Raw genomic sequence first — 19,369 nt, forward strand, 5'->3', positions numbered from 1 at the left:
ATTTGCTTCACTAGAAAAGCACAACTTAAGTAAAATGCCCAAATTAGTTTCCGATCGTAGTGGCGAAAACTAAGAAAAGAAAAGCAGGTCTATGATACTGTTACACTTTTCTTTTTAAATTCAATCAAATCATTAAAAATATGTAATCATGCACCGAAAATTAATAGTCTTTTGACAGAGTTGCTGATTCATCAATTATTCATACATTTTTTTTTGTTTTGCCATGTTAATTTTTCAATTCATTAGATGCCAGGAATATTTTGATAGCTATCAGTTTGAGGTAAAAATAATTTCAAAGTTAAATTCTATATGGCATGTAAATTAAAAAGCATACATCATCTAAACTTTACAAAGATTAATGAGATAATATGAAATATTAGGATCTTGAAGTCAATTGTGAAATTTTAGGATTAGTTTGGCTTTCTGACAAACCTAAAGAAAATAGATGGAAATATATTTATTTTTATAAAAATACATTTTGACTCAGTGATTTATTTGATTTCTTTCAGAACTTTGTGACCTGCAAGCATTGCAGTGTTGTAAGGTTACAAAATATTATGATGATATGACTACATTTCTTATTAAAGTTGCAGTGTCAGAAAATAAGTTTCCACCATATTCAGTGCATCATTTATCCAATGTAAGCTGTAGCCAATCCAATCCATTGTCATTCCTTTTTGTTCCACAGTGATCTCATTTGGATTAACTTTTCTTTTTTAGTGTAATGCTGGGCATTAATCCAACAGATCTAGTTCAATCATGTATTGATCTCTGTCAATACATGTGGCATGCAGATAATCTCAACCCCAACAAATATGGTGCAAATGTAAACCTCACCCCAACAGTTTTAGCATAAACGGATCAGATGTAATTTATCTTGTTTATTTATATATTAACAATAATGGCTGTTCTACTACAAAAACAGTTTATTTTTCACAAACAGTTTCAAGAAAAATTCTTAAGTTCAAAATTTTAAAATATATTGATGAAAATAATGAAGCTGAGTACTCTGCAAAAGATTAATAATTGCAGTGAATTGAAATATTTTGGCAATTCACTCATTATAAGACATTTATGAAGTAGGAACTTACCCGATCAAACCAGCTCTTGTAAAGTCTGTCCCACACTTCAAGGACTTCTTTCTCTATATGAGTATTGTTACCCCCTCTACCTTGAACAGCGTCTCGGATCTACAAACAGAAGATAGCATATAATATTATTCAATTCAATTCATAACACATTCAATGTATAATATATGATTATTTCATTACTTGTTAACATATTGTGCTTTCTTTTCACAAAATTTCTATTATTAAAAAATAAAATCAGAGAAAAAAGAAAATGTTTTCAAAAGAAATGAAACTGCTAGATTAAAGCAGCTTACTTCTTTTGAGTGAAAAATATAATATGACGAGATTAATCAGGAAAATTATATGAACATGACTTCCACTTACAAGTGAAGCTTTAGTTAACTCTGCAGTCCATACATAAATTTGTTGTAAACATTTTCAATTCTCTAAATGTCTAAATCTCTGAGATTATTTGTTATTAAGATTATTAAAATTTTTCAGACTATTATCCTCATCTTTAGAATTTATATATATAATATGTATATCTTCATTATGTTTTGATCAGTTTACAGCTGCTATTCAACTATTATCTTATTCATGAATACGAACATGGTCATAGATGGATTTGAACCAGAAACCTTTATTTCTAAACAAAGGGTTAGCAATGTGCTTAGCTACATATATCTGCACTAGTGATTTGGTACTTAAGAGACATTAGTGCCCTTCTTGTATAGATGAAGTTTTAGTTCAAAAGCAGCCTGTGGCTGATGTAAATTTTCAGGAATTTATGAGTTTTGACTGGAGGTGGATAAACTTAACAGGTTCAGAAACACACACCTCTTGAAAAACAATAAGAGATGAGGGAAAAGTCACTGATTCATGATATATGAAGTGCAAAGATTGATGCTATTGGAGGCTTTCTCTTTTCATCAATGAATTGGCTTGGAGGAAGGGGCTGTATGCATGCCCTTTATGAGTCCTTGAAGACTGGTGAGATCAACAAGTTTTTATCTTCCTTTTGTTTCTGTAGACTGCCTGACAGCTAGTGTTAGCTTATGTCCCTGCCATTTTACAGGTTGGCAAAAGAAATTGATAGAATATAAGCCACATTTTTAAAAAAATCAAACATAAAACAACTAAAATCCTTCAAGGTGTTGCCCCAGCATGGCCACACTATGACAGAAACAAGTAAATGATAAAAGATATATTATGTATATGAAATTAAATGACGTTAGAGCACTGCAGATGGGATTAAGTCATTTAAGTTATTGTATCATGTGAAATTGTATCCTTTTTATTATATAGATATGATGTGGAAATATACATTTGTATGAGTTGCACATGTCTCTACAGAAATTTGAACACTTCGTTTAAACATATCTTGTTTAACAATAAGCATGAAGTGACAGTGAAATATAGTAATTCAATGATCAAAGAACTAAATTAATAGGACAGAAATAATAGGACATGAATTCAATTCCTGCTATAGGCACTACATTGTACTTGTAGACAAGGCAGATCAGTGTACATAACATTACATATCTCGAGGCAAAATTCCTATACTGTCTCAAATTTCTCTATTTTATTTTTTATTGAGAAGTTCTTAGATTTTTCTTTTTTCTTGTTTTTCTTCTTTTTTTCTGACTTCCAACAGTAAAACAGAATGTAATATCTTACACACTTGCTTTTCCTCTCAGATATCATGATGGATAGAACTTTTTGGCTAGAACTAACTCTCAGAAGTCTCAGCTCTTCTTGACTAAACTGAAACAATGAGCATCACTTACAGAAACAGCTATTTATCTTGTTTACAAAGCCTCCAATATCATCAATCTTTGTACTTTCATACATCATGAATCAGTAACTTTTCTCTTGTCTCTTCTATTGTTTGTGTAAGAGGTGAGTGTTTCTGAACATGCTAAGTTTATTCCATCTCCAGTCAAAACTCATAAAAAAAGCCTCTATAGGATTGTTCAACATGCTAAAAATAGCAGCCGACCCAATTTCCCTCATATCACAACTTACCATCTTATACAATGATGCAATAAATAATGACACATTAATCATAATTAAATAATGTGCTGCATTTCCCAAGACAGACAGGATTGTTTTAGCTGGAATATCTTTGATCATAAGCCTGTTTAATCAAGGCAGATTTGGGCCTGAACAACAACAACAACAAATACTACGTCTGTTGCTGCTGCTTCTGCCACAGTCTTTACCACAATCACTACCACCACTTATAGGATAAATTTTAGAGGATTAACTTACTGGATCAATTTCTTACCAATCACATAATGCCTAACTTTAAATGTGTAACTTTTAAAATATTTAACTGTTTAAATATTTAGCTATTTAAATATCTAACTTTGAGTGTTGATCAACTTAAATGCCTAACAGTTCAAATGTTTAACTATTCAAAATTTGAACAGTTTAAACATGTAATTGTTTAAATGTGTAACTATCTAAATGTTTACCAGCTCAAATGTTTACCAGTTGAAATACATAAGTTTAAATATCCAATACGTTAAATGTCTAAATTACTAAGAGCAATTGAAGAAGAGTTCAATAAGTTTAATTGCTATGATGAGGGAAGCATCTTCTGTAATCTCTTTTATGAATTAATTGTTGCTAACCATAAATGGTCACCAGTTTCTTAGGACTTGGGGATTTTACCCACTTTAAATCTCTGACTGTTTATATTTTTCTAACACTTTAATTACTAAGCTGTCTAACAATAAGACTGTTTAACTGCTTAACCCTTTAGTATTCAGATTACTCAGTCAAACATAATGCTTATTTATTCATGTAGTTTTGAATTAGCTATGCATTATCTCATAGCTGTGAGATTTCTGTGAAGTGACTCTTTACTTTAGGAATGAAATTTTAGATTAGATGTGAGAGGCTGGATCTGGCTGGTCTGAACATAAAGGAGGTAGAAGATTTAGGCCAGATATGGCTGATTTGAATGCTAAAAGATTAAATATATGACAGTTTAACCCTTTAGCATTTAAATCAGCTATATCCAGTCAAACCATTCTATTTGTTGTATGTTCAAACTGGCCAGATCTGGCCCCTTGCACCTACCCTACAATATCATTCTAAAAATTAACAATTATCTCATAAAAATCTGAAAGCTATAAACGAAATTATGATTAATTCAAAACAATGTGAATAGATAAGTATCTAAGGATGCTAAAGGGTCAAAAGTTTAACTGTCTAATTGTTTAAATTCTCATATTTCTGCCAAGGAATTATGTTTTAGAATACCACCCTTTTTATTTCTCTTTACCTAGCAATAAACTGACGTTGTGAACATAACTGCACATTTTTTTTTGTGTACTTAATCAGGAGAGAAAGGAAGTTCCTATGACTTTTTATTGGGACAATGAGACTAGATGGAAGGAGAGAGAAAGGTATCCTCTTCAAATTGGAGACCTGATTTAATGCTTATTATAGGGGGGGCTCTGTTGTAGGAAGTTAAGGACCAGGTGGTTGTGGTAGTGGCAATGATGGCAATGGCAGTGTTAAACCAGGCCATGAATGAAGTCTACAACATAAACAGGTCTTAGCATGATCTGAACTCAGAATGCAGAGAACTGGAATAAATATTCCAAGGTGACTTGCTTAACATACTGGCAATTTCACAGGCCCATCACACTAGACTAGAACTTTTGGAAGGCTGAAGGGCAAAGTTGACTGAGATTTGAACTCAGAATGCCAGAAGCTGCAAAGCATTCTGAGTGCTCTAACAACTCTGTTAATTAGTACTAAAATTAATTGAATCTGTCTACTTATCATTTGGGTGACAACAAACACATTGACAACCAAACATATAGGCAGATAAGTGGAATTAATCTCCACAAACCAGCTGGGATTACACCAGCATCAGCAAAACAACATTTGAAAAATCAATGAAGATATATTTTAGCCAGTTAAGGTTAAATCTGTTTTCTCAACTTCATGGTTGAATTGTTAAGTAATTAGTCAAAATCAATTAGTTGAACAGCCCTCATTTATTTCAAACAGAAAAAAATATCATAAAATAAAAATTGTAAAAAAGATAATTAAATAGATAAAATGGAAGAGAGGAAATTAGCAGAAACATTTTAATATTTATCCTTGTTTTTACTTCATTTTCACTTGATTTGTATCAAAGTGTAGAATGAATGAGAGATTTCCAAAATTATTGAAGAATAATTTGAAGATAATAACAAAAAAATATTCTTGAAACCATTTCTTTCATGAGAGATTATGCTCTGGGTTACAATAATGATTGACAAAAGAAATCAATAACATTGAGAACATCCTGTCATTTCTCTTTCTTTCAGGAATGTTGTTTTCATATTTTTTTCCTTCTTCAGTAAACTAATGTCAGAATATACAAATTGAGTATCCTTCAACTTAACATCTAAAAACACTAAAAGAAGTTTTATAAAAATATTTCATTTTTTTCTCTCTCTATTTTTTTTCATTTATAGAACATCTGCTAACTGCTTTGTTTGCAAGTGTTATTGAACAGAGATCATATATTTACTTAGATTGTAAGTGGAGTTATGCTAGATATATATCTATCAGTGAAGATATGACACCAAGGAGAGGGGGAAAATACACAAAAACATTATAAAACCATTCTTAGTTTTCAGCAAATGGAAACTTGACTTGCACAGACAGCAATGATGGTGGGTGTATATAAGGTAATATGACTGAGTATATATTATCGTTTTATGTGTAAATGTGTGTGCCCACTTGTCTGTGAGAAGATTTTTGTTTTTGTTATCAGTAATATTTCATATTCAATCAATACTTAATATGATCAGACTAGGCATTAATCTTGGCAGGAGATTAATCAGGTAGTGCTTCAGTATTCAGACATGGTAATCGAAAGACACCAAATTGTCAGCTTTGTGCTGCCAAGCATTTAATGATGCAGAGACAAATATAAGGTAAAGAAAAGTTATTTTCATAGATTTTAAAATGATAGTGATACTTATTTGGTCTTTAATAAAATTCACATTGAAAGCCAAACAGCGTAATTCTTGAGGCAGTACCTAGAGACATATCATTCTTACATTAATGTTTAGAATATTTTGTGATGTACAGAAAGAAAAAAAAACACTATACATTCTATCCAATGTCAGTTACTGAGAAATTTCTGGAAGCCATTATAGCTTCTTGTATTTGGTGGCAGTAATAAGCAAGCCTGAAATGGCTTCTTTAAAGCATAGGCTAAGTGAATCTGTGCAGGGCTGGTTATATCAAGTAACCAGAACCTTGTATCAAACATGATGGCATGAAGCAAAAGGAAGCAAGCTTCTAGCTTAACAAGACAGGTTACTTTAATAATGTCAGTAATGACATGAGAGTGACTGAGAATTACTACTTCAACAACTCATATCTGTGCAGCTAATGAAATGAAGCAATGATAGGTACCAGCTTATGGGATTAGCATTTCTTAAATGGAAACATACAGAAAAGATATGTCAGCTTATCACATTCAATTGATGATATAAATATTTCCAGGGTTATTATTGATTTCTTACTTAAACACCAGGCCACAAATTTTATAAGGAGTGGGGAAGAATAACATTTAGCAATATTTAATGGCTTCTATCAGAAATAAAACTAGCTCATGCAGTCAGCTTACAATATGATAATAAAAATATGAAGACCAGAGAATGATTCAGTAGAAGAATATCAGACATGTTGTTTCATGATCTCCCATATGAGTCTGGTGGTCTACCATAAACTGAACCAGTAATAATGGTTAGAATTAAGTTTGTTAAAACATTAGCTTCTAATAAAGCATACTAATTAGAAACTGTTAATTTCATTATTGAGTTGTTGGTTTTTAACTTCAGACATTCACAATATTTTTCTAAGCAGTGCAAGTTAGAAATAACATTGTTAATCCATAAATAGTATAAATCAATATTACTAATTGATGGATAATTCAATATCTAAGCCATCTGATAAATATAAGTTAGTGTTTGAACTACTGCTAATCGTCTCTTGAAAATGTTGGTTCCTTTCACAGATTAATCAATATTAAGCAATAATGAACATGCTTCGTACTTAGATGACTGACTATGTGGAAAACATATTTTGGTGTTATAAAAGAAAGATAGAGAAGCAAGAAATTTATAGAAATAGAAAGAAGATTAAAATAAAACTAAGATATAAGAAGAGAAAAACATTAACAAAAAACACTAATGCACACACTTTATGAGTATCCTCAAACATTGTTTAATGATATAAGAAGAACAGATGAAGTTCTTTTCCAAGAAAGAAATTACTATGAATGTGTATGTATAACTGTGAGGTACATATATACAAGTCTGCATATGAGATACTCAATGTGTAAATGGGTATGATATTAAGCTTAGACATGAGCTTTGAGCTCAAATCCAGCTTAGATTAATTTCTTTCAAAATTCAGACTAAGAATGGAATGGAAAAGTTCAAGGAGCTATTTATTACTATACTTCTTGTAACAAAAGGTTTCTCTTAGAAAGTTAAACTCAGATTCTCATAATGTGTGAGTACAAAGTGTGATACTATATCTTAATGAGACACGGGCCTTGAATGTGGAAGATTTACATGTTAATGGGTCTGAAAGACAGGACACAAATAAGAGAAAAGCTGAATATAAATGGAAACAGACATAGTATCTAAGAATGAAGGGTACACTATTACAGGCATGTGATGTGAATGAAAGAAGTGTTAATCACTTGAAATGGATGAACTCTATGGAAGGGAAAACTTAGAGAGACATAAACAAAGTGAAGACTGATCTCAATATGTTACTCTTTAAGAAGGGATGACAAAGAACAGTGATCACTGGTGATAAGCAGTGCCAGAAAAGGCTTATCCACTAATGCAGGAATGATCATCTGAACAACTGTTGTGGCAATGGAAGTTGGTATGTATGATGGGGTTTATTGCCCATTATTGAGTCCCCATCTACTGATCTTTTAATACACTCTCTACTTGGTGAATTAGGTGGATAAGTAACCAAAATATTGCAAAACTTTTGACTTGGCACTCCCATCCCAGTTTTGCAATATTTTGGTTACTTATCCACCTAATTCACCAAGTTACAACAATAGCAGCCAAGTAGAGGCCATTATGTTGCAACATCTGATGCCACCTTTCTGTCAGTTCTTTGATCCTACACTGATACCAGTTCTTGTCTTTTGAGGTGAAGATTTCCTTCATTGAAGCTTCCACCAGGAAGTGAGCCATGCATCAAAACAAGTAATATATATATATATATGTATATATATATATATTATATATATATATATATATATATATACATATGACAGGCTTCTTTCAGTTTCTGTTGACCAAATCCACTAGTTTTTGATCAACCTGAGGATATACAGCAGAAGACAATTGCCCAAGGAGCCACAGAATGGGACTGAACCTGGAACCATGTGGTTGGAAAGCAAACTTCTTATCACACAGCCATGCCTGTGCCTTATATATATATATATATATATATATATATATATAATATATATATATATATATATATATATATAATATATATATATATATATATATATATATATAGAGAGAGAGAGAGAGAGAGAGAGAGAGAGAGAGAGAGAGAGAGGTGAGAGCAAGAGAGTAATGAACATAAAAACAAAAGTAACAAGATATGATTTACAATCAATGTTATTAGTTAAGGCTGATTTATGACTAAACAACATCTGTGTTTGGTCTAGCAGAGGTCACTGATAGTGGTTGTCCTTAGATAACTTGCTTTTTGTCTGTATGCCTCTTTCACTTATAACTGCCATTGATTCTAATGAGTTATCAAGCACACGAAACTCAACCAACTAATTGCTTCAGACAGGTGAGACTTGCAATATTATCTTTATGTTCTGGTGTTAAAGAATTATTTGAAAGGAAACTAACATATTATTTTGATAAAAATAGCAAAAGTGAATTCAAAGACCCAGTATCTCTAATCTTTTAAAAGGATCATCATAGGTCATTGAGGAAGTCTCAATAATTTGCCTGCCCAGAGCATTTTCATAAGTTTCTTTTAACCATATGTACTTGTTTTCAGACTGTTATAATGTTTTGATCATTGTCCTTCTTCAGATAGTGAAAAATAGAGATGAACCAGGGAAAAGGCAGGAATAAAGAAAAAAAAAAGAGAAAGAAAGGCAATCCTATTGAGACAAGTCACATGGCGTTGGTTTGCATGTTAAGCTGCATTTATTAAATTATTTCATAGTAGTTAGAAGACAAAAGATCTGGCATTCAATTTTCAAGATCAACTTTACAGAACTTACCTTTGAGGCAATCCAGTCTCTTCCATAGAAATAAGCATTTGCTACCATACTATCCATGGCTTTTTGCATAGCATTGCCATTGGGAAGCCATCTAGAGTGAGAAAAATTGATTTGTTTAAGAGAAGTAAAGTTGATAGTCAAAGGGGCTAAATAGATGCTAGAATAAATCATTGAAATATAGTATCCTATACTTTGATTGACTGAATGAAATAAGATGATTTCAGGGGGAAAAAATGATTAATTTTATATTAGAGATGGCTGCTCAGTGATGAAGAACTTTTATAAATAGGCATTCTTAACAAAAATTTTAATCAGCAGAAACAAAATTGATGGAAAAGATCTTAGTTAATCATAGCATAGTTTTGTAATTCCTATTTTGGTGGTTTTTATTTTTCTCAGGTCAAAGCCACATAATAATTAATTAACTTGACGGTTATCTTCTACACATATATCATCATTATCATCATTGTTTAACATTCGCCTTCCATGCTGGCATGGGTGAGATATATATATATATATATATATATATATATATATATATATATATATATACAGAAACGTTGATTACATTAAAAATTCATTACAATTCATCATCATCATCAATTTAATGTCCACTTTTCTGTGCTTGCATGGATAAGATGAAGTTTATATAGAACAAGATGGCATTCCTACTGCCAACCCTCAAGATCATAATTCCTTATGACCAGATATGTTTTTGCAGATGATTGGAAATGAATGACACAGTTAGCTTGTATGACAGTGATGCTCATATACAACTATCATATGATGTCAAGAGAAGACACAAATATACACATGCTCACACACACACATTCTCCCCTTTCTGTACTGGTATTTCCTATCAACTGCACCTCTGTCCTTGGTCATCATAGACTATAGTCACCTCTATCCTACCTCTAACTATCCATTTGTGGAAGGTGTGGCTTAGTGGTTAGGGTGTTGGACTCATGATTGTAAGATTGTGGTTTCGATTCCTTGATCGAGCAATGTGTTGGGTTATTGAGCAAAACACTTCATTTCATGTTGCTCCAGTCCAAATGAGTAATCCTGTGATGGACCGGCATCCTGTCTAGGTTTATACCCCATGAAACCAGGAAAGTGGCCCTTGTGGGTCTACATGATTCAAGAAGTTAACTTTACCTTTACCTTTATTACTCTCCACAATCTTACAATCATTAATCCAACACCCTAACCACTAAGCCATACACTTCCACAAGGATGGGTAACATTACCTTTACCTTTATTGCTCTCCCTTCATCTACTGTTTATATACATTCCTTTATGTCCATCTTCTTGTACCTCAAGATGCCCTGGCATCACAACACCACCATCTCTATCTATCTTCTTTCCAGCTACTCCCTCACTTAGGGTAGCCTTGAATCTCCTCTATAGCAAAACATCTAGGCTTGTCCCTCTATCACACTTTAGCCTCTCAACACCTGGCATAGAACAATTGCTCCTCATTTCCTTCTCAAATACTCCTTGTATTAGTTAAGGAGGTTTTTTTCCCCTTTCTCCTGTTGTCTTCTTGTCTTGCAAGTTACTTGGCAACCTCAATAGTGCAGGTGGCATGAAAAAAAAAAAAAGGTACCAAGTGCATTCTGTAAAGTGGAGGCATTATGAAGGGCATCCAGGAGTAGAAACCATGTCAGAGCTGACATCACATCCTGCACATCACAGTCCTGCAGCTTGGTGGATCTTGTCAAACTATGTCAGCTTGGAAAATGGACTATTGATAATGATGACGATGATGATGATGATGCTGCTGATGATGACAATGACGATGACAACGACAATGGTATATATATATATATATGTATGTGTGTGTGTTTATATATATATATCTTTATCTTTTATCTTTTACTTGTTTCAGTTATTAGACAGCAGCCATGAATAATTATAGTTGAACAAATCAACTCTGATACTTATTTTTCTTAAGTCTGGTGCTTACTCTATCATTCTCTTTTGCCAAGCTGCTAAGTTACAGGGACATAAAGACACCAACACCAGTTGTCAAGGGGTAGTGGGGGGAACACACACAAAGACACACACAAGCACACACATACACATATATGATAGTCATCTTTCAGTTTCCATCTACTGAATCCATTTACAAGGCTTTGGTTGGCCCAGGGCTATAGTAGAATTCACTTGTCCAACATATTATTAAGTGAGATTGAATCCAAAATCTCATGGCTGGGAAGAAAACTTCTTAATCACACAGCCACACCTGTACCTACATTACAATCTCCTTACATGTGTTTTCAGTGGAAAGAGTTTACAATAAAAGGGTAAGGGATGAAGACCCACTTCAGTCATGAATGACCATGAGATTGCACCTAGAAAGTTACTGTCTGGTCAGTGTTGTTTATGAAAGACCAGCAGTCGTCCATGCTTACCAGCCTCTTCTCTCCACACCACCAATGTTATCCAAGGGAAAGGCAAAGGCTGATACAGCTTGGCACTAATGATGTCACAACCCATTTCTACAGCTGAGTGAACTGGAGCAATGTGAAATAAAGTGTCTTGCTCAAGAACACAGCACAGTCCAGTCAAAGAATCCAATTCACTATCTCATGATTGTGAGCCTGATGCTCTAATGAATGAGCCATGCATCTTCGTGGGTAGATCAGCAGGGTCTGTAAAGTTGTGGGTAAAATTCCTTGCAGTATTTAGTTAGGACTCTGAGGGAAGCCGAAAAAGAGGGAGACCCATGAAAACATGAGATGAGGTACTGAAGGCCGATCTCAAAATGCAGAACCTTATGAAGGCGATTACAGAGGACTGGGATATATGGAGCATTTATGTACATGAGAATACCTACCCACCACAAGAGAATTGAGATCCTAAAACCAAGGTGCCTTGTAAAAAGCATTGGTGTGGGTGCTGGTGCCATGAAAAAGACACTCAGTATATTCTGTAAAGTGGTTCGTGTTAGGAAAGGCATCCAGCCATTGAAACTAAGCCAAAACAGACTCTGGAACCTGGAGCAGCTCCTAGCCTTACCAGTACCTGCCAAGCTATCTAGCTCATGCTAGCATGGAAAATGGATGGTAAATGTTGATAATGATGATGATGATGATGATGATGATGACGATGATGTCCTATGTTCAAATCATTTCAGCTCTTCAGAGTTAATAAAATATGAGATAATCAATTACTAGGACCTAATTAAATTGACAAAATCCTTCCCATCCTTACAGGATTAGCGACCTTGTTATGTTAGAAATCATTTTCATTACTAGGGTGGAGAACTGGTCAAACAGGTAGAGTGGCTGATGACATTTTTTTTTAGTATTTACCAGGTTCCACTTACGTTCTGAGTTCAAATCTTGCTGAGATAAACTGTATACCTCCCAACAAACTGTAACCCTATATCTAGAAACAAATATTTCCTTAATAATGGAATAAAAGCCAAAGATCCTATAAGTGAGGTTGTCTGTATTACAATCCATTATGAAAATTCATGTCTTCTATGTAGCAAAATACTTGATTTTAGTTATTTTCCAAAATGTTTGACTTGGCTAGACATTTATTTACTTATTAGATTGAGAGAAGACATTTTGTCAACAAGTTTCATTCCAAGGTAACAGGATAATTGAATGTATCTGATATTTTAATCATATAAACCTACTATGTTGCTATTAAATGTAGAAGATAACAGAAAACAATTTTCCATATTATCAGCTGAAATTCCATTATATATATATATATATGTTCATGGCTGTGTGGTAAAGAAGATTGATTTGCAACCATGTGGTTTTGGGTTTATTCTAACTGCATGGCACATGCATGGTTCTTTCTCAATTGGCAAGAAATCTTGAAATAAAATTGAATAATGACATACATACATATGCACGCATGTGTGTGTGTGTTTGAGTGTGTGACTGGAGGTGGAGACTGTCCTCCTAACCAGTATACTGCTGTAGATGCCGTTGGATGACAGGCTCTGGTGATGATGTTGTTCAAGGGTTTGCAATCCATGGCACTGACCTTAGCATGGTTGGTTGAGGTGCCACAACTTCAGGTCTTTATTTATTTTGCCAATGCTTTCTTTGATGTGCTGTGCTTGATTCTCCTGTGCATACACTGTTGCTACTACAAAAGTTGATGTGGTAGCCTTTTGGTGCTCATCCTGCAGACGTAGCCAAACCACTGCAGCATTTCACTATTGGACTTGATCTTCAATGGTTGGCTATTGCTGGCATTGTTCTCAGATGTTGTTGTTTGAGGTCAAACCCACCATAAAACAGGACCTGAACTTGCAACTATGCAGGCACCTAAGACAATTAGTGAAGCCACGATATATATATTTTTGTTGTTGTTTGTTCCTTCTCAAGCCACACCTGGCTCATAAGGGCCGGTTTCCCGGTTTCCTTGGCATATAGGTTCCCCACCTGGATGGGACACTGGTCCATCATAGGTGAGCTGCAAGATGCAGGAGGAAAGAGTGAAAGAAAGTTGTGGGGAAAGAGTCAGCAGAAGTTCGCCATTACCTTCTGCCGGAGTCACATGGATCTTAGGTGTTTCACTCATAAACACACACATCTCCTGGTCTGAGATTTGAACCTGCGATCCCTCAACCACAAGTCTGCTGCTCTAACCACAAGGCCATGTGTCTCCACATGATACATATTACAAAGTCATATTTACTATGAATGATGGTTATGCTATGAATATTTGCTCACTAAACTACCTGTGCATTATATATATATATTACAGGTACATGTTCAGTGGATAAGTATGATAGTACATTTTGGTTGCAAACAAAAGTTCAAATGCAATCTAGGATAGATATACATCTTTGGGAATAAGACACTTATTGAGGATCGGAAATTAAATCAGCTGAGACATACTGAGAGTATGAATATATATATATATATATATATATATATATATATATATATATATATATATATATATCTGCTAAAGACAAGTTTAATAATCTGAAAGATTGTCATTTGAATAACAATAACTCCTATTGGGATATTATACATCCAAGGAAATATCTACCACACTAGAATATTCTCAGAACTGATTTATCTATTTATAAACTTTTTTCTCTTGTTGTATTGACCTGAAGAAGCTAACAATAAAAAAAATTTTATTGTTACTTTTATGGAATGGTAGTATTAAATTCATTTCTCTCTGTTGCAATATGAGATGAAATTGAAAACGTTATAAAAAAAAAAGAGAAAAAGAAAAGAAAGATGACAACTTACTGGCTAATCTCAGGGTTGACAGATTTATTCAAAACATTGCTTGTAACTTGTACAAGGTGCATACTTTCTTGGTGTACCTACAATGTCAGAATATTGGAGATGTGAAGATACAATTATTTTATCAACAAGAAAATCAACAACAAAAAGAAATATTATTTATTGCTTTTTTTCTCTTTATCAGAGATGTATAATACATACATACATACATACACACACACACACACACACACACACACACACACACACACACACACATACACATACATAAATGCATAAATAAATAAATAATAAATTGTTAAAAAAAATCTTCAAAGCCACCATAAAATTTCCATGCAGTGATAATAGAGAATGCATGTGGGTGATCTTGTATTCTAGTGTTTGATCAGTTTCCCTATTCTTTCAGACATTTTATATCATAAAAATCAATCTATGATACTTTCAGATCTGGAATATTTCTTAGCCACAGTTCAAGAATGCTTGCCTTTAAATGTCCCCTGAGGGGAACATTGCATGTCAAATCAAGACTTAGAGGTTTCGATGTCACATGAAATTTACATCTATTTCCTCACACATTAAATGTTTCATTGACATGTTATCAAATACAAAGAACATAGAGGAAACTTACAAAGAGGTATTGTGGTTAATCTAATAACTATAATATATTCCCAGATTGGAATCAAGTCAATATCAATGCATGAGATGTTTTACTATAAAAATACAGGTGCAGAGAAAATTATCAATCATTTTTTCAAAGTCGTTTGAGCTGCTTGGTTCAATAATTTGAGAATGCATTAGTTACAGTTTTACAGTTCATATTCTAAAGAGGAATAAAAAAGAAAGAGAGAGATTTGCTGAGCAGGGTGTACATTTAGTATTATCATTTACTATTTATTTCTCTGTAAGACTACATGAATTAATTTCACTAATTCGGAGGATGAAAGTAAATGAATTATAGAATTAATGAACAGTGAAAATTTTAAATATAAGAAAGAAAAATGTAATCAGAACTTACTTGAAATACAAAGAATACAGTAAACAAGGCTGTTCCGAATAGTAGGATAAAAATGAACAAAACACTGGTGGCACTATCCAAGGATTGTTCAAGAATGGAGATCAACTAGAAGAGAAAAAAATGCAATGCAGCAGATGATAATTTAGATATATGAAATCAATAAATACACTAATTGTATTTTTAAAAAACTGAAATTTAAAGAAAATTACCAAGAAATACTGTAGTTTACTGCCTCAAGTGCATCAAAGCTGAAATCATTCTGCAGAATAAATATTAGTTGCTGTTTTAACAAGAAGCAGGTCTTTAAATGTTAGTGTATAAGATCCAATGAAGTACTAACAACATGAAAACAGCACAAAAACGTGTTCATAAGTCATATTAATTTCTACTAAATTATTTATTTGCTGTCATTGCTTAGTCCAGCTCAGTCCTGAAGCATGCTAACCTATGACTAAAGGTACTCCAGTTGTAACCATTATCCCATGTATCCTTCCATTTTTAAGAGAGCAAGACATATGCTAACCTGTGACCAAAGGTATTTTAGCTGTAACTATTATTCATTGTATCCTTCCTTCTTTAAGACAACAGGACATAACTGTATGGGGAATTGACTGCAATTTTCTCAGATTCAGTAGCACATAAAAGGCTCTCTTATTGGTTTTGCTTATTTATTGTTTGTGTGTAATTGGCTGTCTGTCAATAGGATGACTGCCCATATGTAAAGTGGTAAATCATATTATCAGAAGTAGATTGCTGTCTTCCACTAGTTTCCATTCCATGCTGCAGTGGTCCAGCTGTTACTGTCATCATTCAATCTACTCAATTCCATTTAGCCATATTCTAATATCTCGGATGGGATTTACCTTCACTTCTCACACTGCTAGCCAGTTGTGAGTAGAGAATTTGTTTTGGTAACTAAGATCTCTCTTTTAACACACTCATGGCAGTAGATGCTTTGCTGCACCAATACCTTATCCATGCTTTCTGAGTGTTGATGGTGTTTTTTCAAGTGTTACAACCGTGGACATACCAAACTATATTTCAAAGTTCAAAGCTTTAGTTTCTAGTCTGACACCAATACATTTTATGGTTATTATCTCAATTTATTTGATCTTTAAGGAATAAAATTTATTAAATGTACTAAAACAAGTCTTCAAGCCAATTTCTATTAAATATTTAATCAGTAGACACATTAAATTGCAATATTTCATTTGAAGTTATCCCTAATGAGATCCTTAATGAACTAATAGCATTGTGGTAGACTTACAATGTCAGACATGTATTATTTTGAAATGTTAATATAACCATAGAAGACAATTACAGTTATTAAGATAATTTTACAACTTTCAGATATCTTTTATTACCCTGAAATATCAAAAGAAATACTTTAAATCTATAAATTAAATAATTTGTAATAAATTGACAGATGTAATGAATGAAGAAACAGAAATCTTTTCAAGGAAGTATTACTGTTCTCGCATGAAACATCTCTAATATCATTCACACTATTTTGACATAAAGCTAGATTTTCCTTCCACATCATTTGGTGCTTATATTAGAAACAAACAACAAAAAACAGCTGTTTTCTTGAAGATAGTGTATAAAAACACCTTCCTTGAAAATGTTAATATTTCCCCCCTTCATTCAATAGGCTAGCCCTTGACACTTCAATGAGATTAATAAAATATTCTATTAGAAGTTAAAGTTGTAACATTTATTCTACTTTATAAATTGTCTGTGATTAGTTCCAGAAAATAAAAATCAATAATGACTACTCAGAATGAAGCTGGCTTCATTTTCACGTTTTCATTTTAGTTATTAAAAATTTTTTTCAATATTTCCTTAGCAGTTTAGTGCAGTCTTAAATGCATCATTATGACTTTTTTTCCCAAGCCAATCCATAATATTTCTGCTGCCAACTTCCCCAAAACTTCCACAAGCTCATACTGGCTCGATTCTCTTTTATTTATTCACCCTTGCCATCCATCTCCTTTGATGTGAGAGATTTTTTTAATGACATAATAAATTACTTTGTTTACTAACTCCTTATTTGAACCAATAGTTTTAGCCTCAGATTAGTATGCCATAGTCTACCTTTTGAACTATACCCCATCTCTCCTGTTCCAGTCACTTTAAATTGCATAACATAAATCTGATATGTTCAGCATTTCTGCAGATGCAGATGTTTGGTAAGAAGTTTGCTCCCCATCCACATGATTCTGAGCTCAGTCCCACTGTGTAGTACCTTGGGTAAGTGTCTTCTATAGTCTTGGGCTGTGGATTTGGTAGACAGAAACTGAAAGAAGCATGTGCGAGTGTGTGTGTGAGTGGGTTTGTGTCTGTATTTGTCCACCATCACAGTTTGATAACCGGTGTTGGTGTGTTTACATCCTTGTAACTTAGCAGTTGGGCAAAAGTGACTCATAGAATAAGTACCAGGCTTAAAAAATAAAAATAAGTGCTGGGGTCAATTTATTTGGCTAAAATTCATCAAGGTGGTGCCCCAGCATGGCCGCAGTCTAATGATTGAAACAAGTAAAAGATTAAAAGAATAAACTTCAATGTTTAACTACCAATTATGTTTCGAGCAAAAGACAGAAACACTTTAAATGGCTAAACTTTTAATGCATTTCTCTATTGCCCAGAGGTTTTAAAGACTCCCTTCAGTCATGAATGACCATGGGATTGCACCTAGAAAGTTACTCTCCAAGACATAAAATCTGGGCACAACTGTTTTGTGGAAGACCAGCAGTCATCCATGCATACGAGTTTCCCCTCTCCATGCCACTGGAGACTGATACAGCTTGGCATCAGTGATGTTGCAAATCATTTCTAAAGCTGAATGGACTGAAGCTATGTGAAATAAAGTGTCTTGCTCAAGAACACAATGCATAGCCTAGTTTGAGAATTGAACTCACAACCTCATGTATGTAAGCCTGGTGCTCTAACCACCAAGCCACAGAGGGAAAAACCTAAATAAATAAGATAGTTCTACAACTTGTTACACTTAACATTAACAGAACATTAACAAGAAAACAAAAGAGCTTTTAATCAGTCACTTGACCTGCTAGAAATTTCAGCTAAATCTACTTCAAATCATACACTTCTGCCTTAAAAAAAAGAAACATACTGAGTCATATATGGTATGGTTGCAATACACCTACTAAAGAGATAAGATAATCATATTTGATTAGAAGCCACTGAATCAAGGTTGACCTGAGGCTGAAGAAAAGCAAGATGAAACTGATTCAAACTAAAATTTCAAGTTGCTTCAGTACAATGTTGTTTAGTTATTTAATTTATATTGAAATTTATGAAACATAGTGTTTTTGGTTAAAGACTGGTTCACAGAATTTCTAATGGTGAGAGTAACAACACAGTATCTCTCTTTGTTGAAGAAATACCACATAGGACTTCATTCATAAAGCACTAGTTTTCTCACCAATGATTTCTATTTTTCACTGATGTATATCAGTGAAGGCTATACACATCAAGCTAAGTAAAATTGCTGCCTTCCATACATACAAGCTTGTCCTTCCAGGTACTGGTGCCACTTAAGAAGCATTTGTGCTGGTACTGAATTAACGAACCCATGTTGGTGTGGCATAAATGCACCTCTGCTGGTGGCATGTAAAAAGCACCCAGCACACTCACTTAAGTGGGTGGCATTAGGAAGGGCATCCAGCTGTAGAAATCATGTCACGATAAACAGTTGGAGTCTGGATAGCCCCTGCTAAAC

At 33.6% G+C, this 19,369-nt stretch overlaps 1 protein-coding gene across 6 annotated transcripts in view; it reads right to left on the bottom strand.

The window, feature by feature from the left end:
* LOC115209732 (transmembrane protein 245) overlaps window positions 1-19,369 on the bottom strand; it is a 482,091-nt gene that overhangs the window by 295,196 nt on the left and 167,526 nt on the right. For all 6 annotated transcript variants that reach the window (XR_004998339.1, XM_036501362.1, XM_036501365.1 and 3 more), the window contains exons 5-8: window positions 15,631-15,735; window positions 14,619-14,695; window positions 9,379-9,469; window positions 1,092-1,190 (exon numbers count right to left, since the gene is read on the bottom strand). Coding sequence is in view for 5 of the 6 variants with exons in the window: in XM_036501362.1 (XP_036357255.1) it covers window positions 1,092-1,190; window positions 9,379-9,469; window positions 14,619-14,695; window positions 15,631-15,735 (372 nt within the window). In the remaining variant the exon portion in view is untranslated. The remainder of the gene's footprint in view (window positions 1-1,091; window positions 1,191-9,378; window positions 9,470-14,618; window positions 14,696-15,630; window positions 15,736-19,369) is intronic.

Source organism: Octopus sinensis, linkage group LG3, assembly GCF_006345805.1.
Source record: "Octopus sinensis linkage group LG3, ASM634580v1, whole genome shotgun sequence".
Taxonomy (NCBI): Eukaryota; Metazoa; Mollusca; class Cephalopoda; order Octopoda; family Octopodidae; genus Octopus; species Octopus sinensis.